This window comes from Erythrolamprus reginae, chromosome 3, assembly GCF_031021105.1.
Source record: "Erythrolamprus reginae isolate rEryReg1 chromosome 3, rEryReg1.hap1, whole genome shotgun sequence".
In the NCBI taxonomy this organism is placed as follows: Eukaryota; Metazoa; Chordata; class Lepidosauria; order Squamata; family Dipsadidae; genus Erythrolamprus; species Erythrolamprus reginae.
In genome coordinates, this window is record NC_091952.1 from 202136111 (window position 1) to 202163675 (window position 27565).

Genomic DNA, 27565 nt, shown 5'->3' on the forward strand with positions numbered 1-27565 from the left:
GTCTTAAAAGTGCCCATAATTTCCAGGCACTAATTGCAATCAGAGTTGAAGTCAATTGAAGGGCTCACAGAGAGACCACAGTGCATCTGGAGTCTTTTAAAAAAAAAATAATTCCTAAACGTTTTGAAATACACTCCATTGTCTGGGCATTTACAAATAAAAACACACCAAAGATGATAGCTAACACACAAACTAATAACAATACTAATGATATAAGAACAATATTAGTAAAACAAAAGAATTTTGTTTCTTCTTACATTAAATTTACTTTTTTGTTGGATTATTGGGATTATAGTCATATACGTTTGTATTTTCAATACTAATCGTTATGTTACTTTCTCTAATTAACTTGAAAAATTAAAGATGTAACTTTATTTATTTATTTGTTGCATTTATATGCCGCTCACTCCAAACGGACTCTGAGCGACTAAAGATACAGGATATTATTTGATTTGGAATAAATTTTATGAATGGATAGAGACGAGAGATAGAAATTAGAGAAAGTGCATCTCTCTGGAGTCTTTAATGGGCGTATTTTATTCTGAAGATATCAAAGATAATAGGGAAAGTAATTTTGAAACTAGAATGTGTGTGTGTGTGTGGGGAGATGAGATTTCAGTCAGGCAGGTTTCATGGTCCAATTGGGAGTAGAAGACAAGTTTAGCTGGCTCAGATGGGATAAAGTAGAATGTGTTATGTTCACCACTTACGGTATTTATTTATTTATTTATTTATTTATTTATTTATTTATTTATTTATTTATTTATTTATCTATCTATTTTATTTATCTATTTTATTTATTTATTTGTCCAATACACAATAATACACACTGAAGGTTATAGAGGATATATACGAGTAGAATGTATCAAAGAGTATAGAAGAGAAAATATAGGAGTAAATATAACTAGAGAGAATATCAGAAAAGATATATGAGATATAATGGATAGAAGAGATAGACGAGAAGATATATGAGATATAGAAGAGACAATAGGACAGGGGATGGAAGGCACACTAGTGCGCTTATGTACGCTCCTTACTGACCTCTTGGGAACCTGGTGAGGCCGACCATAGATAGTCTAAGGGTAAAGTGTCGGGGGTTATGGTGATGATACTTCGGAGTCCGGTAGTGCGTTCCACGCTTCGACAATTCGATTGCTGAAGTCATATTTTTTTAGTCAAGTTTGGCGCGGTTAATATTAAGCTTGAATCTGTTGCGTGCTCTTATGTTGTTGCGACCTGGAAGGCCGTCGTTGTTTTAAAAACCGACCAAGAACCAGGACGGGATCCCATCAATTTTAAGATCCCATCCAATTTCTAGGACCTGGCCCTACTTATGTAAGCGCCTCATGACCATGTGCTGTGCAACACAAGCGGAACTCCACCTTCTTCGCTTCCCCTCCCACTAAGCAGATTGAGGGGAAAAAGTAGAAGGAAGGGGGAAAAAAACACTGGAGGAGCTTCCTTAAACCTAGTTCCCTTCTCTTCCTCCTCCCCCACCATTTCTCCTTCCTCCTCCCTCTTTATCCTCTTCCTCCTCCTCCTCCTCCTGGCCGGAGCTTTTGTTTTTCTTCCCAAGCTATTCCCCACACGTGATTGCCGTGTGTGTGTGGTGGTTTTTTTGCGCCAAGCGTTCGACGGGCCGAGTTGCACCTATAAAGGCCAATAACTTTGGCCCAGGAGAGGAGAAAGGCAGGAGCCCGAGCAGGGGAAAGGGAGGAAAGGCAGGGGGGAGGCGGGGTGCATAACTCGGGCGCTCTATCCATGCAGGCAGCCGGGGGGGAGGCGGAAGACATGCCATGCAAGCCAAAAGTCCCCTGCTTGGCGCGGCTGGCGCTCCCTCGCCTCGCCTCAGCTTGCTGCTAACCCTCCGCTCGCCGCCGGGGAGGTCGCGCCCGCCGCTCCGAGGCTCATTCTTGCCCCTTCCGAGGGAGGGACCGAGGGTGGACGGGCGGGCGGGCGAGCGCCACAGACAATGGCGGCGGCGGCAGCGGCGGCGGCTCCTCCCGCCGCCGCCGCCGCCTCTACCAGCAGCAGCCCCGGTGGTGCCAGCGGCGACGGCAGTATATTCCCCCAGCAGCTGGAGCCCTGCATGAGGAAGCTCACGCCGCCGCCGCGCATGGACCCGCGGCGGAGGCAGGCTGCGCTCTCCTTCCTCACGAATATCTCGCTGGACGGCCGGCCGGTGTTGCAAGGCGAGGAGGGCGGCGAAGAGAGCGACGTCGGCGCCGCAAGGACTCCTTCTGCTGCAGCCTGCGGTATAAGCAGCAACAGCAGCGCTAGGACTCGTCGGGGCAACCCGAGCGCTTTCCAGTCGCCCGCCCCGCAGCAGTATGCAGCTTATGCCTGCGGTGGCGGCGGCAACAGCTTCAAGCTCCCGAGCCCCCTGGGAGCGGCTGGCCAGCCTCAGCAGCGGGGCGAAGGCGACGAGCCGGAGGAGGACGAGAACGAAGATGCCTTCGCTAGCGTGCAGGTGCCCGTGGCCGCCGCCGCCCTCCCGGCCTCCTCTGGGACCCCCTGTGCCAGGGGTCGCCTCAACTCTTTCACTCAGGGAATCCTGCCCGTCTCCTTCGCCAGAACCACCCCACAGAACTATTGCTGCCTCGAACAAGGCCCGGTGGGCGCCAGCGCTTTTGAGCTGCAGAGGTCCAGGTGAGTGGCATCCAGAAGGGCTTCCAGCGCGTGTAGAATGTCTCCTTTTCTTCAAGAGAGGGGGGGGGGGGAACCCTGAAGGAAACAAACCAGGCTTTAAATCTGACCTTGAAGCTCTTTGGGTATCTAATGTCTGAGATGTGATTTGAGTTTTGTATCGCTCTGCCCATGCCCAAAGGTACGCCTCTCTTTAAGAATATGGAAGTTGTGCCTGGGCTGGTAACTGTTCACTTTATTATTATTATTGTTATTGTTATTGTTATTGTTATTATTATTATTATTAATAATAATAATAATAATAATAATAGTATGCTGCCCGGAGTCTTTGGAGAGGGGTGGCATACAAATCTAATTTATTATTATTATTATTATTATTATTATTATTATTATTATTATTATTATTATTATTATTAGAGTTGTATGCTGCCCCTCTTCGCAGACTCGGGGCGGCTCACAACAGTGATAAAACAATATACAATGACATATCAGGCGCTTAGGAGAGTGCTAAACTGTGTTCTCAATTTTGACCACTTATTTATTTATTACTGCAATTTATTTGCCAATTAATTCCAAAAAGGCTTTGAACAACCACCATGAGAAATGTCAGGGTTTGAGGCATCTCCAAATTGTTTCCAATGTGTGTGCACGGGTAGAGGAGTCAATTTTAACATAGTGGTGAGAAGAAAATATTTTCTTCATGTTCAGAGAAACTTCAGTACTTTTGAGGTACTGTACTTAACGTTTAGCAAGAGATTTGAACTGAACAATGAAAATGCAAAACGGGGTTGTGTGCAAATGTCATCTAAGGGGAATTTGTTGTTATGCATTGACACTGTTAGCACTTATTTGATTTCTCAATCTAAGTTAAATCAGAAGTCTAATATACTACACATATGCATCAAAGACAAATTTCACATTTGGCCAATAAATTCTAATCTAATCTAATCTAATCTATCCTTGTCCACAGGTGACTTGTTGCACCTGTCTGGGCTCAGAAGCTAAAATGGTTAGTAGGTGGATGAAAGATTTAAGAAATCTCAAAGCTAAAAGACAAACTAAGGAGTTAAAGCACCTTAGAAAAATGCAGTAGCAGCCCCCTTCTGTATTGTAACCATGAAGATTGCAGTCTCTGTTCCTAAGTAAAATGAGTATGATGAATTTCATCAGTGTTTTGAAGACAACTAACCAAATCTCAGTGCTAGTCTTGAAATCAGGACTTATGTCATTTTCTTATTGTGAAAATTTGGGGCAATAATTTCTAGACCTGCCCTTTTAGGCTAATGGAGAAGTCAGTTTTTCCCAATTGCATTTCAACCTCTGAAATTACTACTGAGTACAAGTAATCCTCAACAGATGACCGCAGTTGAACCCACAATTTATGTTACTAAACAAGGCTGTTAAGTGAGTTGTGCCCCATTTTACCAACTTTTTGCCACAGTTGTTAAATGAATCTGGGTTTCTACCATTGATTTTGCTCGTTGGAAACAGGTTGGGAAAGTTACAAATGGTGATTACATCACAAATACCACCACCCCTTCCAAAAAAAGAAGAGTGCAACCTGTCATAAATACATGGCAGTTACCAAGCACCTGAATTTTGATTCATTGGGGATGCTGCAAAGGTCTGAAGTGAAAAATGGTCATAACTCATTTTTTCAGTGCTGTTGTAATATTGATAGGTCACGAAACAAAAGTTTGTAAGTTAAAGACTACCTGTAACATTTAGAATAGCACTTAAGTGTTATTAATACTGAAACTACATATAGTAATCAAACCATCAATTATAATGTAAAGCTATTTCTGCACCTTGATCATATCATCCTTTTCTGATCCAGTTGTTGAGTTTGGTGACAAAATAGAACTCCTTCCTATGAGGGAAGAAACTAGGCTGTTCAACTCTTATTGATGCAAAGAAGTAGCTTTGAAAAATTCATTTACTCTCTTCCTTCTCTTTTTCTCTTTGGATGCTAGTTGTAAAATATCATAATGGGTTCAGCATCAGTAATTTTCATTTTTATGGCATCTTCGTATTATGAAATCATCGCAAAATAAATGAGAAATCTCCATTACCTTTCTGAAATTAACACTGGTAAACTGCCGTTTAAAATAACAGTCATATCTAATCTTTTGTATGTTTTCTGGGAGTGTTGATCTTAGTATCTGAAATCTTAATCCCTTCATTTATTCTTTGCTGTTGTCATGCATTATGTATGAGCTGATGCATCACCCCATCACTTGTACTCTGTTGTTTTTCAGCATTGATCCTTTCTTAATGGGAAGCTGCTACAGCCTATTTGTTTAAAGCAGTGCCTCTCAACCGTGATGCCTGGGGAATTCTGGGAGCTGAAGTCCACATAATCTTAAAAGTTGCCACAGTTGAGAAACACTGGTTTAAAGAGTAAACATTCTATTCATCTTGGAAGTTAGGCAGGGTTAGAAACATAGAAACATAGAAGTCTGACAGCAGAAAAAGACCTCCTGGTCCATCTAGTCTGCCCTTATACTATTTTCTGTATTTTATCTTAGGATGGATATGTGTTTATCCCAGGCATGTTTAAATTCAGTTACTGTGGATTTATCTACCACGTCTGCTGGAAGTTTGTTCCAAGGATCTACTACTCTTTCAGTAAAATAATATTTTCTCATGTTGCTTTTGATCTTTCCCCCAACTAACTTCAGATTGTGTCCCCTTGTTCTTGTGTTCACTTTCCTATTAAAAACACTTCCCTCCTGGACCTTATTTAGCCCTTTAATATATTTAAATGTTTCGATCATGTCCCCCCTTTTCCTTCTGTCCTCCAGACTATACAGATTGAGTTCATTAAGTCTTTCCTGATACGTTTTATGCTTAAGACCTTCCACCATTCTTGTAGCCCGTCTTTGGACCCGTTCAATTTTGTCAATATCTTTTTGTAGGTGAGGTCTCCAGAACTGAACACAGTATTCCAAATGTGGTCTCACCAGCATTCTATATAGCGGGATCATAATCTCCCTCTTCCTGCTTGTTATACCTCTAGCTATGCAGCCAAGCATCCTACTTGCTTTCCCTACCGCCTGACTGCACTGTTCACCCATTTTGAGACTCAGAAATAACTACCCCTAAATCCTTTTCTTTTGAAGTATTTGCTAACACAGAACTGCCAATACAATACTCAGATTGAGGATTCCTTTTCCCCAAGTGCATTATTTTACATTTGGAAACATTAAACTGCAGTTTCCATTGCTTTGACCATTTATCTAGTAAAGCTAAATCATTTACCATATTACAGATGCCTCCAGGAATATCAACCCTATTGCACACTTTAGAGTCATCGGCAAATAGGCAAACCTTCCCTACCAAACCTTCCCCTATGTCACTCACAAACATATTAAAAAGAATAGGACCCAGAACAGACCCTTGCGGCACACCGCTTGTAACCTGACTCTGCTCAGAATACTCGCCATTAACAATAACTCTTTGATGTCTACGCTTCAGCCAGCTGCAAATCCATTGAACTATCCAGGGATTAAGTCCAATCTTCCCTAATTTATCTATCAGCTCTTTATGTGGAACCGTATCAAAGGCTTTGCTGAAGTCCAGGTAGGCAATATCCACGGCACCACCTTCACCCAACACCTTTGTGACATAGTCAAAGAAATCAATGAGATTAGTCTGACATGATTTGCCTTCAGTAAAGCCATGCTGATTTGGGTCCAATAAGTTATTGTTTTTTAGGTGCTGATTTAGCCTCTTTTTGAATAAAAGGATCTTTAAAAGCATCTTTATCTTACCTGTTTTAAAATATTAAAGAAAGTCTTCTAAGCAGTGATAGGTGAATAAATAAGAGCAACAATCTGTAAATCTTTCCCCCTAACTGCTTTAAACTTGATTTAGATCTTAACAAGAATAATTGGCAGAAGACGAGCATTTGGTTACTGCAGTTGAAACCTCAGGTTTGTATCTGCCCCAGGATATTAAGTAGTCTTGTTGATCTGGTTAGGATAAAAAGAGTGCATTATAGAGTCAAGATAGATGATTATAAAGGTAAATGTGTATTTATTTGCTACAATGTGCAATTGCTTAGATAAGGATTTATATAGTATTTATACTAGCTGGTGGCTGCCCAGACAAATGATTGCAATTTTCTTGGCAAGGTTTTTAGGAATTGGTTTGCCATTGCCTACCACTATACCAATGTGGCTCTCTTGCTCTCATTTTTCCATCAATAAATGATTAATGATGGGAAAATAAATCCATGTAAATAATACTACTTCTAAAGAAAAAAAATATGGGTTTAGAAATCAGGTTTTAGAAATTGTTGCCCCAAACTTTCACAATTGTGACCAGGTTCTAGGGGCAAAGTAGTTTTTATAATAAAGTGATAAGTGATAGGCTGCAGGCTGCAGGGCATGAGAAAAGTTTAATGTGAAATAACTAATATCACAATAGTCTTCATTAATTGCTTATTTGAAGCTGGACTATCATTCAATGCTGTACCTTATGATTCTTGATGAATATATTTTTTCTTTTATATACACTGACAGCATATATACCAAGACAAATTCTTTGTGTGTCCAATCACATTTGGCCAATAAAAATTCTATTCTATTCTGTCTTTCAAGAATATAGCATTTATAACAAAACCCCTGTGAGATGAAAGAGAAAGCATGCTATGGTCTTCATCCACCAAATCATGTTAATAGCAGCACAGAAAATTAACCTCTCTAATCCAAATGTAACATTTATTTGTGATATCCTAGTGTTTCCATATTTACCAATTCTACCTTGTTTTTCTTTTTCTTTACCAATTTGAAGCATGTGTTTTGGACCTTAAATACTTTAATTATCTCTTCCTTTTAAAAAACAAAATAGAGCTAAATTCATGCTCATACCAAATTAAAATAAGATAAAATAATTTTGGCTTTATTGTGTTTTGGAACTGAGCCATTGTTTTGGAAATCAGGATGCATATTAATCCATAATATGATTTATTTGTTGGGTATAACATGTTCCGCCAAAACAATGATTGCATTTTCTTAATCTGGATTTAGCATGTTGTGTAAACACAGCTAATAAGGCCTTCTAGATTTATTTTGTATGTTTATAATAATGCCCTGGCAGCCATTTGGCATTTAGTTCAAAGCCTTGAAAAGGATTTTATTATTTAAAAGATTTATATTTTCTCCTGGTATGAAATAATCCTCAAGGTTTACTAGAGATAGATCTTGTACTTTGTAACTTTACCATTATACAATGGATGCCACTCACTGTTAAGTGCCATATTTTCTCTGCTTAAAATATTTAATTTGAGTCTAATTTAAGTATGCAAGTACCTGTTACCTTATGCAGAGTGATATGTGGCAAGCCAATGTATACTTTACCAGTAGTTGTTTGCTAGAGGTAAAATGTTTCTACTGATGGGAAATTATGATCCAGAATATGTGAAAAGCACCAGATGAGAGAAAGTAGAATCATGGTGACATATCATTATAAAGCTCATCCATCCATTCATCCTTTGCTAGCTTGGCAGAAATCTCAGTATAAGTGTCTTTTGAATTTTTAATTGGTTGGATCATATTTCTTCTAGTGATTTTTCAGTTTTAACTGTATTATTAAAATTTTAGGGAAATACACCATATAAATAAGCAATTTTTGCCCTTTGAAGTATATGACCAACTGAAATAGATGTCATCTGCTTTTCCCTCTGTAAAATATACTACATCAATTAAATGTAAAATAGTATTCAAATATTCCATTGATAGAATATAAAACTTATATATCATAAATGAGATGTTCTCCACCTCAGTTCTCCTGTGAATTGTACATAAAGCTATGAAATGGCATTACATATTTTTCAACAAATGCCAAACCATATTTTAAAACTATTATTACTTTTTCTTTGCAAGTCTAGTCATTCTAATGGAAAATTTATGAGTTTCATATTCCACAGATCTGTATCTCAATCCATCATTGAGTAGCAAGGAGTCAACATTGACTTGAAGGTGTATTCATACACAAAACAAGTTACTTTCATAGGAGTCTGTGATTGTAGTATTATGTCATTGCCATTTTATTCATTTTTCTGGTAGCATCTATTTACATCAAAATATAGGTAGCATTGTACGTTTTCACAAATTATCTGCTAAATACTAGTTGCAGTGACACAAAATGCTTGTGGAATCTGGAGGATGCACTTTCTATTTAGTATCGTCTTATAAATCATTTTAGTTGTGCTTTTCAAAGTAAAAAAACAAATGAAATGAGCCTTAAGAATAAGAAACTTAAATGCAGTATCTACAGAAGCCATCTTCTTTGCACCCAATCTTTATTTTTTTTCCATACAGTGTGATGTCATTTTGTATTGCTTTATTTATATGCTATCACATTTTGGCAGTAATATAATTGTTGCATTTACTACGTTATAAATTCTGACTAAATATAGCTAAAATTCAGCTTCAAGGCATTTTTCCAAAATATCTTTTTTTGTCAACTTAATTACTACTTTAGAGGAATCTTTCACATTTCTGATTGCGTATAGAAGAGATTGAGTGAATGCAGTGCAGCATCTCCTCCTGGAAAAAGTCTTGTGGCATAACCAGTTATGCCAGTAGGAAGTAGAAATGATGTATTTGTTTATTTTGGCTACTGTATGTTCTCATGTGATACACTTTGAAACTATGGCATAGTTTATAGATTATAAATTATAGATTGCATAATTTTATGTATGTATGGTATACACACACACACACACACACACACACACACATTTGGAGCTATTGATGATGTGAGTGTGTTGTAGTTTTATTTTTTTAATCAAATACCTGCAGGGCACAATTCCCTAATACTAAATGATGTGGCCTGACCTATTATTTGGTAACTCGATGTAGTTATTTTTGCACTGTGATCCTTCCAGGGTGTCCAGCAAACCTGGAAAATTGGGAAATCAGGGAATTATAAGGGAAATTGGTGGTTTAGGAAATATCAGGGAATTATCAGTGAATTTGTGAAAAAAATGGAATAAATCAGGGGGGGGGGAAACAAAATGTATCACGCTGCCTGGCAGAGTCAAGCAAAAATGAGCATAACTGTGGCAATAACTTACTTCCTCAGCTACCGATATTTCTCTACAGCTTAGCCATTTGGTGTGATGTCATCTACGACTGCAAGTTACAGGGAAATGTCAGGGAAATATCAGGAAATTTCAAAGTGCTTTCCCCCTGGATCCCCTGCCCTTCAAACTGTTTTTCTTTAAGTTTTCATGCCAGTATCAGTCACAACTTGAAGTTTTTTGTTTATTTTTTAACTGTATAAAATTATTGTATAAACCAGGACCTGGTTTTAAGGAAATCCCAGTGGAAATTCTTCTCATAGATTTAGGTAACCAACTAGAATATGTACCTTACATAGCATAATCAAAATCCTCAGGTCAGGGAGGAGTGAGGGCTTATGAATGAAGCTGTACTGTACCTTAGAAGGAATTTAAAAGTAAGTACAACTTTGTCTCTGATTGATTTCAGAAACATGTTTTGTATCTGCTGCATTTGCTATATTGATCAGATTTGATCAAGCATTAATTGCAGATATTGCATGAGACACCATCTTAGAAGAGCCATCTGATATATGGGAGAGATTAAAACATCTTGTTCTTTGCAGGGTACGCAGTATGCTTTTCACTGCTACTTCAGTCTACAGCATCTACTTGACATACGCCTATGGCTTGCATGTCTTACGCCTATGGCTTGCATGTCTTCAAGAGACATTGGAGAATATCTCTTCTAAAATTGTATTAAGAAAATTTTATTGGCTCTGTAGTCAATAAGAATCAACACCAACATGATGGCATATAATCAGATCAAAATAGCAAGGGTGATAGCTGCTAATTTGTTAGTAAGGAAATAAACCCTTGAAAAATAAAGTAGTATGGAGAAATGGAAGACATACAATGGAAGAAATGGAAGCAACATGGGTAGCTTCCTGACTGCAACTCTCACTATATGATTTTGTTGCAAATTTGGCTTTAAAATTGATCAACCCAATTATAAACACACTCACTGAACTATTTATATTATATTGTTCAGATACTAGTGAATCTGTTATGCATTTCTTAATCTTGAGAACTTTAAGTTTTCTGGTACTCTTGGCAGGAGTAGTCACATATGGGTATTAACTTCCATCTGCCTGAAGACTGAGCTTGTGTCAATTTGGCTGGACACTACCCTTCGCTCGCCTGGCTTTGGCAGTTTTTTACAACTCAGTGATTGCTTGGTCAGGTGGGTAAATTGTTGTGAGTCTTCAACCCTTTGAGGAAAGCAGGGTCAAGAAAAAAGCAAAGCAGGAATCCCAGGAATAATAATAATAATAATAATAATAATAATAAGAAGAAGAAGAAGAAGAAGAAGAAGAAGAAGAAGAAGAAACAGATGAAACAATCGATCACATACTCAGCTGCTGCAAAAAGATCGCACAGACTGACTACAAGCATAGACACGATACTGTGGCACAGATGATCCACTGAAACTTGTGCCAGAACTACCATCTACCAGTGGCTAATAATAATAATAATAATAATAATAATAATAATAATAATAATAATAACAACAACAACAACAACAGAAACAACATAAAAATAACAACAATTATTATTATTATTAATATTATTATTATTATTAATATTATTATTATTATTAATTACTATTTCATATTAAATCACCAGTCGGGCGCTTCCCAAGCACCCAGGACTGCGTGATTATTATTATTATGTCAATACAACACAGCAGACAAGATCATTATGCTGGATTTTGCATTTCATCACCAGTCGGGCGCTTCCCAAGCACCTAGGACTGCGAGATGTAGCGGTGAATTATGTTTGCCGATTCCAGTAAAACGGCCTTTTGCAATTGACAGATGGAGATTTTGTCAATTCCGATGGTTTTCAACTGTCCGCTGAGATCCTTTGACACTGCGTCCAGCGTGCCAAGTACCACTGGGACCACTTTCACTGGCTTATGCCAGAGTTGTTGCAGCTTGATTTTTAGATCTTCGTATTTCACTAATTTCTCTAGCTGCTTCTCCTCAATTCTGCTGTCCCCTGGATGTCTGGTGTGTTATGCTTCAGAATTCGGTCAGTCTGAAGGCGGAAGTCCCACAGTAGTTTTGCTTGCTCATTTTCAATCACTTTTTCAGGCTTATGATCCCACCAGTTCTTTGCCACTGGTAAATGGTAGTTCCGGCACAAGTTCCAGTGGATCATCAGTGCCACAGCATCATGTCTATGCTTGTAGTCAGATAATAATAATCAACAACAACAACAACAATAACAACATAAAAATAACAAGAATTATTATTATTATTATTATTATTATTATTATTACTATTATTACTACTATTAATAGTAAATACATTAAAGGGTTGAATAAAGTTAAATATGTTAAAGGGTTGAATAAACTTCATGAGGGAAATGTTTTTAATAGGAAAGTGAACATAAGAACAAGGGGTCACAATCTGAGGTTAGTTGGGGGAAAGATCAGAAGCAACGTGAGCAAATATTATTTTACTGAAAGAGTAGTAGATGCTTGGAACAAACTTCCAGCAGACATGGTTGGTCAATCCACAGTAACTGAATTTGAACATGCTTGGGATAAACATCCATCCATCCTAAGATAAAATACAGGAAATAGTATAAGGGCAGACTAGATAGACCATGAGGTCTTTTTCTGCCATCAATCTATGTTTCTTCTTCTTCTTCTTCTTCTTCTTCTTCTTCTTCTTCTTCTTCTTCTTCTTCTTCTTCTTCTTCTGCTGCTACTACTACTACTACTACAACAACAACAACAACAACAATAATAATAATTACTACATACATTAAGAGAATCCAAAGCCTGCCAGGGTTTCTTTCTGCCCCATCTTACACTGAATGAAACCAGGGCACGGTCATTTTGTATATATTTTTCATGCTTTCTCAGGACTGAGTATTCTGAATGTTCCTCTTAGTAATTCATAGGTTCCTTCCTCATTCCCAAAGCCAAGTCTTCATTCCTACATGCACACCTATATTCAGAATCATCCCCCCTCCCACATGCAAATACCAGCCAAGCAAATGGACACAGAATCCCTTCTCCCTTTCCACCTTGAGCTACTTAGAAAAACTATTAAAGGTGAGATATAAATAGATAAATAAAATGACAGAAAAGGACGGACTAGAGCAGTGATGGCGAACCTATGGCACGGGTGCCACGGGTGGCACGCGGAGCCATATTTGCTGGCACGTGAGCCGTTGCCCAAGCTCAGCTTTAAAGTCCATATGTGTGTGCCAACCAGCTGATTTTTGGTTTGCACTGAGGCTCTGGGAGGGCATTTTTGACTTCCAGAGAGTCTCCGGGGGGGATGGGAGAGGGCGTTTTTACCTTCCCCAGCTCAAGGGAAGCCTTTGGGGCCTGGGGGGGGGGAAAAACTTCCCACCAGAAGTTGAGAAACAGGCCGTTTCTGGCCTCCATATGGTCTTGGGGGGGGGGGTGAAGCTGTTTTCGCCCTCCCCAGGTATTGAATTATGGGTATGGGCACTTGTGCACGCGCAATAGTGTGATCGCACGCTCTTTCGGCACCAGAGGGAAAAAAAGTTCGCCATCACTGGACTAGAGAGAGATGAAAGATACACCCTCCCCTCCTGTTATAAAGTGACCATCACTGGAAGGTCTACTTTTCTATCAGTAGCAATGGCAATTCATGCGGACAAGGCATATTGTGAGAAATTCAGGTGGAGTTGTTAGGCAACATTTGGTACATAGACATTCTTTGCCTCTTCCCACACGTCTCATGTTTCATGGGATCCTGTCCAGTGAATTCTAGATGGTCCCCTCTTATGTGTAGAATCCAGAATTCGTTCCATCTGGTACATCTCTTATCCATCCACCAAAATGAGAGTGGGGGAAGGGGAGGGAAGAACAGGTACAAAAAACAAGGAACACAGCTGCTTCTCTTGAATAAAAAGTAATTGCTAAAATATCAGATGACTCATCATTGAAGCAGAAGATTTCAGACATAAGGCCTATGTATTAGTTTAATGGATAATAGGGAAAGTGTCAATAAATTTTGAATTTATCTTCTTAGAACAGGTTTGTCAGTTGACTAAATTCTTCAGTGTGAAGAACTCCTTTCCCCTTGATAAATTCTGAGGGAGAAATCTACCTGGAAGCTTCTGTACTTTTGAATTATTTATAGGAGCACTGGCTGGCTCTGGAGAAAGAACGTTAAGGAAACATGAAGCCCCAACCCCTTCCGTGTGTAGGATGGAATCTAATTGACCAGACTTCTAGGCACAAGCAGTAACTAGATATAGCGAGATTAGGATTCAATTTTATTTTGTTATCTCAAAATCAAGCTTCACATGTTTTCTGCAAATCAGATTTTCTTTGGCACCTCTGGCATCCATCTTAGATGGATTTAGCCAATTTTCCTTCCTCTTTTGAAGTTTAATCCTTTTTAAAAAGATATAACACCCCCGGGTAATGTCTTGTCACTGTTTCTTTTAAATAAACTTTAAACACAATTTTTAAAAGATATTTTAAGAAGACTGGACAACCATTTGTCTGAATGGTTGCAGTGATGGTGAACATTTTGTTTTCCTCGGGTGATGAAAGAGCATGCAAAAACAGCTCCCCTCCACCCCGGAGGCCCTCTGGAGGCCAGAAACGGCCTGTTTCCCAACTTCTGGTGGGCCCAGTAAGCTTGCATTTCGCCTTCCCCAGGCTCCAAAGGCTTTTCTGGAGCTGGGGGAGGGTAAAAACACCTTCTTCCATCCCCTTACTGGAAGTTGTCCGGAAGCTAAAAAATTATTTATTTTATTTATTTATTGGATTTGTATGCCGCCCCTCTCCATAGACTCGGGGCCGCTAACAACAGTAATAAAAACAGCATGTGCAAGCTGAAAATCAGCTGGCCGGCACACACATGCACGTTGGAGCTGAGCTAGGGCAACGACTTACATGCCAGCTGATATGGCTCCGTGTGCCACCTGTGGTATACATGCCATAGGTTCACCATTACTGGTGAACTGCTTCAGCAGGGAGTTTGACTAGAAGACTTCCAAGGTCCCTTCCAATTCTTACTGTGTTAATCTTGGTACCAGTTAGTTTCTTGGGCAGTTATAATCTGAAAATAAGTTCTGCAAATCGACTACCACTTATTAAGCTTAAGATAGTCAATAAATGTGTGTCCGTGCACGCACACCCACCCACACACACACACCCCTTTCTTTTTTTGGCCTTTCTATAACTTAAAAGAAGATGTTGACAGGAAATATTAGCAAAGAGAATAATTGTTGCAACATCTCAGTCTGACTGGGTGGAATACATTGAGTTGGAACAAAATAGACAAGATGTTTTCCGTATTAATGGGTGTTGGCATCAAAAAGTCAAGTATAAATAAAGAAGGGGCAGAACTTATATTGTGGCATAACAATGCATGTTTTTTGGCATTTTGATGAAATGTTGGCTTGGTGCGCACACCCTTGATGTTATCTCCTGTATTACTAGCATATTGTTTTAGGACAAATTATCTTCATTATAATTAAATGAAATAAGCCCTTTTTATTGTATACCAGAATACATATGGCTTATGCTCTATATAAACTTTATACTCACTTAAGAAAACTGATGATATTTTGAAAAGGAATTAATGTTCATAGTCTTCTTTCATACATCTTCTTTTTATAATCTTTCATCTTATTTTTAATATTGTACCCTAAGTGGAGACACGATTGATTTGACATTTTTTTCTTTTTCTATTGACATTTCAGCTCAACTTACATAATAATTGTGCAGCATTTCTTGGACAGGTTTTATAGAATTACTGTGTCATATATTTTTGGAAGGCCTAAACAATGTAGTCTATTCAGGAACTTGGCCTTGTACTAGCAATTAAAAAATGAAAAATAAAAAATAAAAGCAGTTCCACTTACTCTGTTGTTTTATTTGACCTTTGTATATTATTAAAATAATTGCGGATCAATCAACACTTTCTTAATACAGGCATAGTCTAATTAGGAATTTGGAGTTACTGATAGCAACATCTAAAGATGTTTGATTGGAACTAGATATTTATATAGGTATCCAGATAAAATAAGTAATCTGACAATAGTATTCAGTTGCTAGTGTTCCATTGTGTTTGCTCTTTAAGGAAAAGTATGTATAGCAAGGGGTGTGGTGAATCAGTGGCTAAGATGCTGAGTTTGTCGATCAGAAAGATTGGCAGTTTGAATACATAGTGCTGCATAAAGAACCTCCTGTTACTTGCCCCAGCTTATGCCAACCTACCAGTTTGAAAGCATGTAAAAATGCAAGTAGAAAAACAGGGACCGTGTTGGTAGGAAGATAACAGCATTCTGTGCGCCTTAGGTGTTTAGTAGTGATGGCTGAACCGAACCCGCACAATTCGGGTCCATACCGAATTTTGCGGTGTTCAGTATGCCGAACACAAACCCGAATTTTTTTCAAACTTCAGGCAAAGTTCGGGGTCGTGTTCGGCGTTCAGAGCTTTGACATCACTGGCAGGTTGCTAAGGACACCAAGGTGATCACTTCCTAGATTCCATGGAATCCAGGAAGTGATCACCTTGGCGTCCTTAGCAACCTGCCAGTGACGTCAAAGCTCCGCCCCTGGAATCTCTTCGTGGGAGGGATTCCCCGTTCAGGTTCGGTCGAATTTTGCATAAAGTTCGTCCGAACTTGCCGAACCCGAACACCGTTGGGTTCGCCCATCACTAGTGTTTAGTCATTCCGACCACATGACTATGAAATTGTCATCAGTGCCCCTTCGGCTTAGAAACAGAGATGAGCACCACCCCTTAGAGTTGGGAAAGGTTAGCATGAATGTGCGAGGGGAACCTTTACCTTTATGTATACTACAATTTTTTAAATACTGTTAAAATTGCAGTAAAATATTAAATTGTTTTACTAAAGGAAATTTCTTTCAAATAATGTAGGTCTCATTGGGTCCTACGGAATGGAATGGTCGTGACCTCAGTCCTGATATGTCAAATGCACAGATGAAAGTGCATGTCCTTGTAAATAGTGGTGTTTTTGTTCATTCTTTGCTGCAGTACTGTACAGTACTCTCATGTCTACCTTGTAAAAATTGTTCAAGTGATGTTTTTGTAATACATTTGAACGATCTCTTGCTTTTTCATGTACTAGTGATGGAAACACAGATGATCTAGATCCCAGTGTAAGATAAAAAGCGAATTGTTACATCTGAAATTAATTACATGAAAGCTATCACTTGTGGACCAGGTGTGAGTTGTCAACTGATTAATTAACTCACATTTAGAGAAAGTCAGAATTTATGGCTCTAATTTGTATAAGTTCAAAGGATGGCAACAAAGATAACTTAGGCTACTTGATTGTAAGAAATTGGTATGTTCAGTCTGGTGAAAAGAAGACTGAATGTGTTCAAATACGTGAAAGCATATCAAATGGCCAGCAACTATTTTGCATTGCTAAAGAAATTCAGATCAGAAATAATGTGTATAGAAGAAAATACTTGTAGTTCAGGCTTTAGATTTCAGCAGTAGTTTGCTTTCCAAGCTTGTGTACATTTAGTTCCCAAATGTTTCATTGCCAGATTAGGTAACATAATGAATGGGAATCCTGTTACCTAGTCTGGTAATGAAACGTTTGGGAACCAATGGAAACAAACTTGGAGAGTAAACCACTGCCAAAATAGTGTTTGCAGGTTAGAACTACAGTATCTACATCTTGCTTAAACATAAGGGAAACCTTTCCAGTAGTAAAATCATTACTACAGTGGAACCAGCTAATTATAGAGTGATGAGTTTTACAACTCTGGAAGTTATTAAGACAGCCACCTCTCAAATATAATTTAATTGGTTTCTCTGCACATTGCAGAGGATTGACCTAGATCAGGGGTGTCAAACTCGCGGACCATGGGCCAGATGTGCCTACCCCCGGTTTAGCGAAGGGGGGGGGGGAGTCATGATACATCACATTATTGCAATTGCATTTAGACTTATATACCACTTTACAATGCTTTACAGCCCTCTCTAAGCAGTTTACAAAAAGTAAGCATATTGCCGCCAACAATCTGGGTCCTCATTTTACTGACTTTGAAAGGATGGAAGGATTATGACAATGTGATGTGTGTTTGACACCCCTGACCTAGATGAATTTCACAGTTCTATAATTCTGTGAATGTAATCTTGGATGCAATTGAATTTTACATTACTGTACATATTTATTTATTTATTTACTTATTTATTTACATCCATTTAGGGGAGGAAGTAGTAAGTTTTGGGGAAATGGATATATTAGAAAAAAATGAAAGAAATTAGAATATAAGTAGAAGAGTGGCAGGAATATAAAGTATAAGTCCTATATAGAAACAATATTGGAAAACATATTAATGCATAGAGGAATGAAAAATGGCTATAGGGAAATAGGGTATGGTAGCTGCTTAGAACAGAAGTAAAAATTATCTTACCAAATGCCAAAGAAGACTGCTGGGTAGATTAATGAAATAAAAGAGATTGGGAATATAGAAAAAGAACATGTGTGGATTATTTCTATTTTAAAAAAAGAATGTAAGGAAGCTATTGTATAATGAATATTGAGAGGAAGCATTGTGGCAAAAAAATGTAGGCAAGAAAACAAAGAACATTTTAAGGATACTGGAATAATTATTTTTTAGATTATTGGGTGAATGAAAACAATACATTAAAAACTTGAAAGAATTACAATATATATTAATGTGCGTGAAATATTTTTGAAAAGGAAGCCCTGCATGCTGAGAAAATTGAGATAAGGTTCAAAGGGCAAATGAGAAATATGGAAATATGGAAGTGTGGTACTTATTGACAGTACAAGCAATACAGTTCACATACAACCTTTCAGTAGGATGGTTGTCCAAGTTTATACTTCAGCCAGTGAAGGAGAAGATGATGTTGATGGGTTTTATAGTCATGTTCAATCGGAAATCAACAGAATGTTGAATGTGTTTGGATACTGAAATGCTAATATGGGAAAAGTAAGGTCAAAAAATGTGGTTGAATTATATGACATAGGAAAGAGAAATTAAGCCTCATCTCACAAAGGAGGCTCCGACTTTGAATTGGCATGTTAAAGGATGCTAATGGACAGATAGTAACTGATTTTTAAAAAAAATCAAAGATGGAAGGAGTGAGTACACACTCACATTTTGTAAATATTTAAGTATATCCTTTCATGTGACAACACTGAAGAAATGATTCTTGGTTACAATGTAAAGTAGTGAGTATACAGCTTGTATAATACTGTAAATGTACTGTCCCCTCAAAACTACACAATGTTGTACTCACTTCTGTGACATACTGTACCAAAAGGCTGTACAATAGTTAGCATGCAAAATATTTTAGAAGATGTTCCATCATCGCAAGAAACTCTAATAATAGAAGATGAATTTAGATCACCTCTTTGGTCATTACCAAGTCGGGTGGCTGCGGGAATTGATGGAATATCTACAAATATATGGTATATGGAACAGAGGAATTAGTAAAGGTTATATCGAAACTGCCAGCAAATCTGGAGAACAACAAAGTGGCCATAGATTGAAAAAAGCAATCTGTATCAGAAATGTTCAAGCAATGGTTTCTTGCTTCTTCTATAAGCCCTTCATGGCATCGGACCAGAATATCTCCGAGACCGCCTTCTGCTGCACGAATCCCAGCGACCGATTAGGTCCCACAGAGTCAGCTTTCTCCGGGTCCCATCAACTAAACAATGTCGGTTGGCGGGCCCCAGGGGAAGAGCCTCCTCTGTGGCGGCCCCGACTCTCTGGAACCAGCTCCCCCCATAGATTAGAACTGCCCCTACCCTCCTTGCCTTTCGTAAACTTCTCAAAACCCACCTTTGTTGTCAGGCATGGGGGAATTGAAACATCTCCCCCGGGCCTATATAATTTATGTATGGTATGTTTGTAGGTATGTCTGCTTAAAAATGGTTTTTTTTTAACTATTTTAAATTTTAAATTGTATATTATTAGATTTGTTATGAATTGTTTTATTGTGTTGTGAGCCGTCCCGAGTCTACAGAAAGGGGCGGCATACAAATCTAATAACTAACTAACTAACTAACTAACTAACTAACTAACTAACTAACTAACTAACTAACTAACTAGCTAACTAACACTTTATGGAAACCAAAGTTGGAAATGAAAGAAACAAGATAGAAAGAGTAATGAATTTTGGTGTAGGAAAAGGCTTCTGAGACTACCATGGATACTCAAGAAAACAAATGTGAAACATTTTATTAATTTATTATTTGATTATTTTCTTCTGTTAGTTTTATTTTTATATATATGATGTTTTGCTTGAGTAGGGAGTTGAAAGTTGATTGTTGAATGAGATAAGAATGGTATATCATGCAAAGCAAGCACGTGTCAGAGAATAAATAGCAACCTTAGCAAATGGTCCAACTTTGAGCAAAGATTAAGCCGAGGTAGTATGAATGAGAGAAAATATTTTGTAAAAGAATATTGTATTATGTAAAATATTGGACAGGTTTCCTACATTTTAATCATTTTCAAGAAGCAGGATATCTTAGATTGCCTTTCATCAACATTCTCACTTTTTACTACTTTTTTTATTAAAAGAAGAGCAGCTAATGTCTAATTCTGGATGTCTCTCAAAAATACTTATATAAAGAGCAAATTGGGAAATAGCAATATAAAAACTTGAATAATTTATGCAAAAAATCTGGCTGTTGGCATAATATCATCTGCAGTTTATGACGTAGCTGAGATTGGCATATGTGTACTTGTTGGAATTTGGGAATAGACCTCATGTTATGTGTTGTTTTTCAAGTTTAGAATAATTGGAAACTGCAAAGAAGAAACTGGGGTTAGATACAGTTTAAATTAAAACATCATCAGGTTTTTTAAAATGTAAAATGTACAGTAATAAGATTTTCAAGAAGAGCAAGTGGCTAATTCAGTAAATTTTAGTCTTATTCTCCTGGGACCATAGGCAAACCTGTCAGAGCATACAATGTATTATTTTTAAAATAATGTATTGATTTTTCAGCATTAGCAAGAAACAGTATGCTATTAATTATTCTTTATTTTTTTTAAATGCTGCTTATTGAAAAAAGTGCACTTTTACTGAACTTGCATCAATGGTGCAATGCAGAAATCATAGGCTGCCTGCAAACACTTCAGGACATTTTTTTCAATCCTTATATGAAGAGATTCCAAAATTAAAACAATATATTCTTAAAGAGGAGAATCTGCTCTTTCTAATGGTACTAAATTGGAGATGATTGAAGCTTTCCCACAGGATAAAACAGAGCATCAAATATAGCCAAAATTTGGCAAAAACCCATTAAACACCAACTTTGAACTTATATATTTTTTCAAGAACTTGAATGAAAGTGCTGCAAATTGGAAGTGCTCATTGCAGCTGTGTACTTAGTACACCTGCCAAAAATCAACCTGAAAGGCCAAGTAGTTTTGAAACTACAGCAGCCTGAAGATTGCTGTAAATTCATTTTTGAGGGTTTTTTTTTTTTGCAAAGTTTGAGCCTGAACCATGTAAAAAGTAATAGGACTAGGTACATGGGGTTTTCCAAAGATCTCCAACCATACTACTGAAACTGCCACGTTTACAGCTTCTGGAAGTTGGCCCAAAATGTCATTTTTGCTGACTCTGCATTTTGCAACCCTTTACTTGAGGTCTCCTACAACTCCCAAGTTTTAGTCTTTTGAACTAAAATTTTGCACAGCATAATTTTATATCATAAATAAACTATGTGCCAAATTTCATCAAAATCTGAGATGGTAAGGTGGGGATTATCTTTAAAATTGGTCTACTTGACATGGAATGACCTTTGGAGTTTCTTTGGAACAATTATGGGTAGTCCTCAACTTACGACCACAATTGAGCCCAAAATTTATATTACTGAGAAATTTGTTAAGTTTGTTTTGCCCCATTTTACGACTTGTCTTGCCACATTTGTTAATCACTGCAGTTGTTAAATTAATAACATGGTTGTTAAGTGAATCTGGTTTTTCCAATAACTTTGCTTGCCAGAAAGTTGAAAAAGGTGATTCCGTGACCCCGGGACACATGATAAATATGAACCAGTTGCCAAACATCCAAATTTTAATCATATAACCATGGGGATGCTACAATGAAAAATGGTCATAAGTCACTTTTTTCAGTGTCATTGTAACTTTGAACAGACTGAGTGAACTGTTGTAATGCTTATTTCTGCCTTGTTTCCCAATTAGAAGGAGGCTGTATGCAGAACATAGTTTCATATCGATTGCTTATTAAATTTTATCTACATGTTCAGTGTGTTGTGTGAAATAGAAACATAGGTACTCATCACTTAGCGCTATCTTGTTTGTCAACTATTTTATATTACAGTGGGTAATGAAAAAGTAACCAATCCTTGCATTTACCATGTTCCTAGGTCTGTAAAGCAACAGAAAACTGATGTTAGATTATAAACACAACTGTGATTTTACTTAGCGACCATTTCACTTAACAATTGAGTTGCCACTCCAAATTGTGTTCGCTACCTGAATTGATTAATTCACAAGAAATATGTTTCTCCACCCAGGGCTTTAAACCAAAATCATACCATGTAAACCAGTTAGGCTGAGGATCCAATGGCAGAGAAGAGAAGAGAGTGCAGGCACAAAGCTCCTTTTGATTGACAGATTGTAAACAGGAGATATTTTTTTTTCAAGAACAATTTATTGACATGGAAATATTTTATTATTTTTTTGGTATCAGGCAGTATGCTTATATTTTTTCTAAGATCTGTAACATGCCTGTATAATTTGGATGTATCATATTATATGACCATTCTAGAATGGTCTAAATAATGTCATCTTAGATTTTTTTGAAAAAAAAATACTATGATTTTATATTAAAATAGGTTGAAATATAACTCTTTTAAAATAGAGGAATTAGGAGTACCAATTTGAATAACAAGTATTATGTTATTTTATTTTTTTTAAAAAATATATTGATTTTTCTTTAGACAAACAACACAAACAACATTTAACATTTAAAGGAGCTACAGTTGCTCCGCTTGTCATAGAAGTCTAACTGATACAGAAAGAAAAAAATCTAACTGTGATCCGATCCATACAGAAAAACAATTAATAATATTCTACATCTATGTTTCCATTTTGATATTATAGTTCATTAAGTTAAAATCAATTCTAATATCAATATACTACTAAAATATAACATTCAATTTTATATTTTCATTTTAATAATATAATTAAACGAATTAAAGCCAATTAATTAAACTAATTTAACTATAGTTAAATTAGAGTCTTCTGAGAGGGGCGGCATACAAATCTAATAAATTATTATTATTATTATTATTATTATTATTATTATATAATAAAATATTTAAAATCAGTTACTCACTCTAAAAAACCTTTGTCCTTTAAATTTCTTAATATAAAACTATTCTGAAAACTTCAATGTATCATTTATTTAGTTTAATAAATTAAAATGTTTTAAAAATTTGTTCATATATTATTAAAACTCTTTTTTAATATTCCACCAATTAAGTATTATTTTATTATTACTTTACATCTTTGACAGAATATCTGACACTTTGGCCATTCCAAACTCTCCCAATTTGCATAAGTTTCAAAAATTAAATTTATTTATTTCTTTTTTCTCTTGAGAGACGTCGGCTAATTTCCCAGAGATCTTCATTGGAAACTTTGGAAGACATTGAGGAAAATGCTCCTTTAAGGAGGTGGGTTATTTTCTGATTTATACTGTATATGTTGTTCTGTCATATTATGTAATAGAAATTCAGAGGCAATTTGTATTCACTGAAGCAAGCAGTGATCTGTGCAATACGTTACTGTAGTGTGAGAACAAAATCCTTCAATGTGTGATGTTTCTGAAAATACATTCTGGTCTACCAGGCATATTTTTGTATTTTTAGGCAACATGATTACAGTAAATGGAAAAGTTCAAGGCAGGCATATCTAGGTTTTTAATTGTATGATAAAAGGAATGAATGGGAGTTGGTCATGAACTTTGGAGATATAGTTCATATATTTTTTTCTTCAAAGGAACCTCAGATAAGTCAGATAGTCAGAACAAGCAGTAGTCTTGTTTTGACTATTAGCAAAAAAAAAATACAAATATAAAAGAGATGTGGTAACTCAGAATTGGCAGCAAAAAATGCAAAGGTTGTCACTGGGCACCAAAAGAAAACTGAAAAATGAGAGTAGACAAATCTTGTTTGGGTGTATGTTTTGGAGATGAGGTAAAACAAGAGAGGCTAGCCTTCTATCCTCACTGTCTTCACTTTAGGGGTTAGGAAAAATTAAAGAAAGTTTTTGGAGAAAATTAAAGTAGCTTTTATTGCTCAGGAGTGGGTAACCTTTTATGACTTAGAGCTTTTCCTAGCATTTCCCACCTCTTGTTGGTGGGAACTGGTCCTATGTATTTTCAACCTCATAATCACAAGAGACTCCAGGACCTCTGGGGAAAAAAGATTTTGTGCTTAGACAGCTATGGAATCACAAATTGACCATATTGAAGAAAGAATGGTGGAAGCTATCAGCCTGTGGCACTGCTGAGGTGTTATGGAAGACCAGGATGTATATAGCGACCTTAAATTCTTCTGCATTTTTCGGTATCATGTCTCTAATCTTTCTCTTGGCAATGCCTGATAGATTTTCAATAAGGTTTAGGAAGCATGAAGTGCTCTAAAATTTCCTGATAGATGGCTGCCTTGATCCTGGACTTAATGAAGCATAGTGGACCAACACCAGCAGATGACATGGCTCTCCAAATCAACATAGACTGTGGAAACTTCACACTGGACTTCAAGCATCTTGCAGTGTGTTCCTCTCCATTCTTCCTCCGTACTCTGGGTCCTTGGTTTCCAAATGAGATGCAAAAGTTTCCGCAGTCTGTTGAGATAAATTATTTTTTTCCTCCTTGCTTTTTCTTTAGCTAAGAATCCTAAGACTTTGTTTTTAATCCCATGGCAGCTAAATCAGCTTAAAAGTTTTTAGTGAATACTTTGTCAGATGCTTTTAAATGCACCAAAATATTGACCGATTGATTTACTCAGTTATTTCATTTGGCACCCCACTCTGAAGGTAATCCAGAAGTCCTTGAAGACTTGGTTAGTGTCTCAAAGTTGCGGCTATTGAGCCTCTGTTGTTTTTTCATTACAGTGATCCCCCGATCATTGCAAGGGTTCCGTTCCAGGACCCCTCGCAATGATCGGTTTTTCGCGAAGTAGCGCTGCGGAAGTAAAAACACCATCTGCGCATGCGCAGATGGTGTTTTTACTTCCGCCGCAGCAGCGAGGAGCCGAAGATTGGGGTTTCCCCACCGCCCACGCAAACTCCTCGCTGACGCTCGCCCGCCCTTCGCCCGCCCACGCCGTTCGCTCGCGCCGCTTCCCAGCTGAGTCCTGAAGCGAACTTCCGTTTGTCTTCGGGACTCAGTTGGGAAGCCGCGCGGCTGTTTTAAAACGTCGCCGCCGGCATGGGGGGCTTGCCAGCACCCCCGGACCCCCAACCCGGGTTTGGGGGGCTGCTAGGAAGCCCCCCATGCCGGCGGCGATGTTTTAAAACAGCCGCGCGGCTTCCCAACTGAGTCCCGAAGACAAACGTCAAAGGCGAACTTCCGCGTTTGTCTTCGGGACTCATTGGGAAGCCGCGCGGCTGTTTTAAAACGTCGCCGCCGGCATGGGGGGCTTGCCAGCACCCCCCGGACCCCCAACCCGGGTTTGGGGGGCTGCTAGGAAGCCCCCCATGCCGGCGGCGATGTTTTAAAACAGCCGCGCGGCTTCCCAACTGAGTCCCGAAGACAAACGTCAAAGGCGAACTTCCGCGTTTGTCTTCGGGACTCATTGGGAAGCCGCGCGGCTGTTTTAAAACGTCGCCGCCGGCATGGGGGGCTTGCCAGCACCCCCCGAACCCGGGTGGCCGGGCGAGCAGCGAGCGAACGGCGGGTGGCCGGGCGAAGGGCGGGCGAGCGGCGGGCGAGCGGGTGCTGGGGGGGCTTCTCGCCCTCTCGCCAGCAAGAGGGGGAGCGAACGGCGTGGGCGGGCGAAGGGCGGGTGAGCGGCGGGCGCGCGGGCAGGCAGGCGGCGGACAAGCCGTTTGCTCGCGCCGCTTCCCAGCTGAGTCCTGAAGCCAATTCGCTTCAGGACTCAGCTGGGAAGCGGCGCGAGCGAACGGCGTGGGCGGGCGAGCGGCGGGCGCGCGGGCAGGCAGGCGGCGGACAAGCCGTTCGCTCCCGCCGCTCGCTCGCGCCGCTTTCCAGCTGAGTCCTGAAGCCAATTCGCTTCAGGACTCAGCTGGGAAGCGGCGCGAGCGAACGGCGTGGGCGGGCGAAGGGCGGGCGAGCGGCAGCGAGGAGTTTGCGTGGGCGGTGGGGAAACTCCTCGCTGATGCCCGCCGCTCACCCTCCCGCCAGCAAGAGGGGGAAGACCCAGGGAAGCCGCCCAGCAGCTGATCTGCCCGGCGCCATCTACGCATGCGTGGCCATAAAAAAAGGGCGCGCATGCGCAGATGGTGTTTTGACTTCCGGGTTGAAAAATCGCGATTTAGCCCGTTCGCAATGATCGGGATCGCGATACCCGGGGGATCACTGTACTGCATATTGTATGTTTTCTGAGTTTATGTGATTCTTTTTTTTGCTCAGTTTATGTTACTTTTCAATTTTTAATTGTAAAATGTCCCAAATCATCCAGAGTCAGGTGGCTTCTATGTTTTATTAATTAACTAAATGAAAGATACAGTTTCCCAATTTGTATATTGCAACTACAAGTGGTTTACATAGGATTAAGGAGCATCTCTCAAAAAATATCCCCAAAACCTTGTGCAGCGCTTGTAAGGGTCGCTAGAGTCTGGCTTCTCCTGGCCCACTTTTGCTGGCTGTCAGTCTACCCTGGTCCCTCTCTGATGCACCTCTACTTGCCAGGGACACGCAATGGGGTGGTGGTCAGCCTCTTCTCAGCAGGCATGTCATGTGACTGGGTGGAACTTCTTCCGTTTTCTCTCTCTCTCTTTTGAACTTCATCCTGGGCTCTCCTTCCACAGCCTCTGCTCCTTCATTCTTTAGAAACATAGAAACATAGAAGTCTGACGGCAGAAAAAGACCTCATGGTCCATCTAGTCTGCCCTTATACTATTTTCTGTATTTTATCTTAGGATGGATATATGTTTATCCCAAGCATGTTTAAATTCAGTTACTGTGGATTTATCCACCACGTCTGCTGGAAGTTTGTTCCAAGGATCTACTACTCTTTCAGTAAAATAATATTTTCTCATGTTGCTTTTGATCTTTCCCTCAACTAACTTCAGATTGTGTCCCCTTGTTCTTGTGTTCACTTTCCTATTAAAAACACTTCCCTCCTGGACCTTATTTAACCCTTTAATATATTTAAATGTTTCGATCATGTCCCCCCTCTGCTTGCCTCCTTTCGCCCAAACTCTTTTCTTCCTCAGGCTTGCATCACAAAAGCTTCTATCCTATCCTATCTTATCGTATCCTATCCTATTCTTCATGCCTGGTCCACAGAAGCCTTTGCTATCTTATCCCCTTATTTCTCTCAGGTTTGTCCCACAGAAGCCTCTGCTATCCTATCCCTTTATTTTGGCTCGCCAACCTCCATTCTTCTCTCCCGCTTTTTTCTCATTGGTCCTTTACCCCCGCCAAGCCCCTCCTTCCTCCCCTTGCACTCCTTTTTGCTTCCAACCTTTCCTCCAAATCATCCTTTTATTCCGTCCTCTCCCCTCCTACTCTTGTAAGAGAGAACCTAACATTTACAGAGACGTGTCAATTAGGTTTTCCTTTTAATTAACCTTCTGAGATATTTTGGCTTTCCTTGTCAAGTTTCTATAAATCTACATTTTTGTAACGTGTTTATCAACACGTTTCAGAT

At 38.9% G+C, this 27565-nt stretch overlaps 1 protein-coding gene across 2 annotated transcripts in view; it reads left to right on the plus strand.

Annotated features, from left to right (window-relative positions):
• The first annotated feature begins 1426 nt into the window (after positions 1–1426).
• The window catches only part of CABLES1 (Cdk5 and Abl enzyme substrate 1), a 60899-nt gene continuing 34760 nt past the window's right edge, over positions 1427–27565 (plus strand). The window contains exons 1-2 of one of the 2 annotated variants that reach the window (XM_070747629.1): positions 1427–2649; positions 23327–23398. In XM_070747629.1, coding sequence (XP_070603730.1) covers positions 1973–2649; positions 23327–23398 — 749 coding nt within the window. In that variant the 5' untranslated portion in view covers positions 1427–1972. The remainder of the gene's footprint in view (positions 2650–23326; positions 23399–27565) is intronic. The other variant, XM_070747630.1, reaches the window with a different exon arrangement.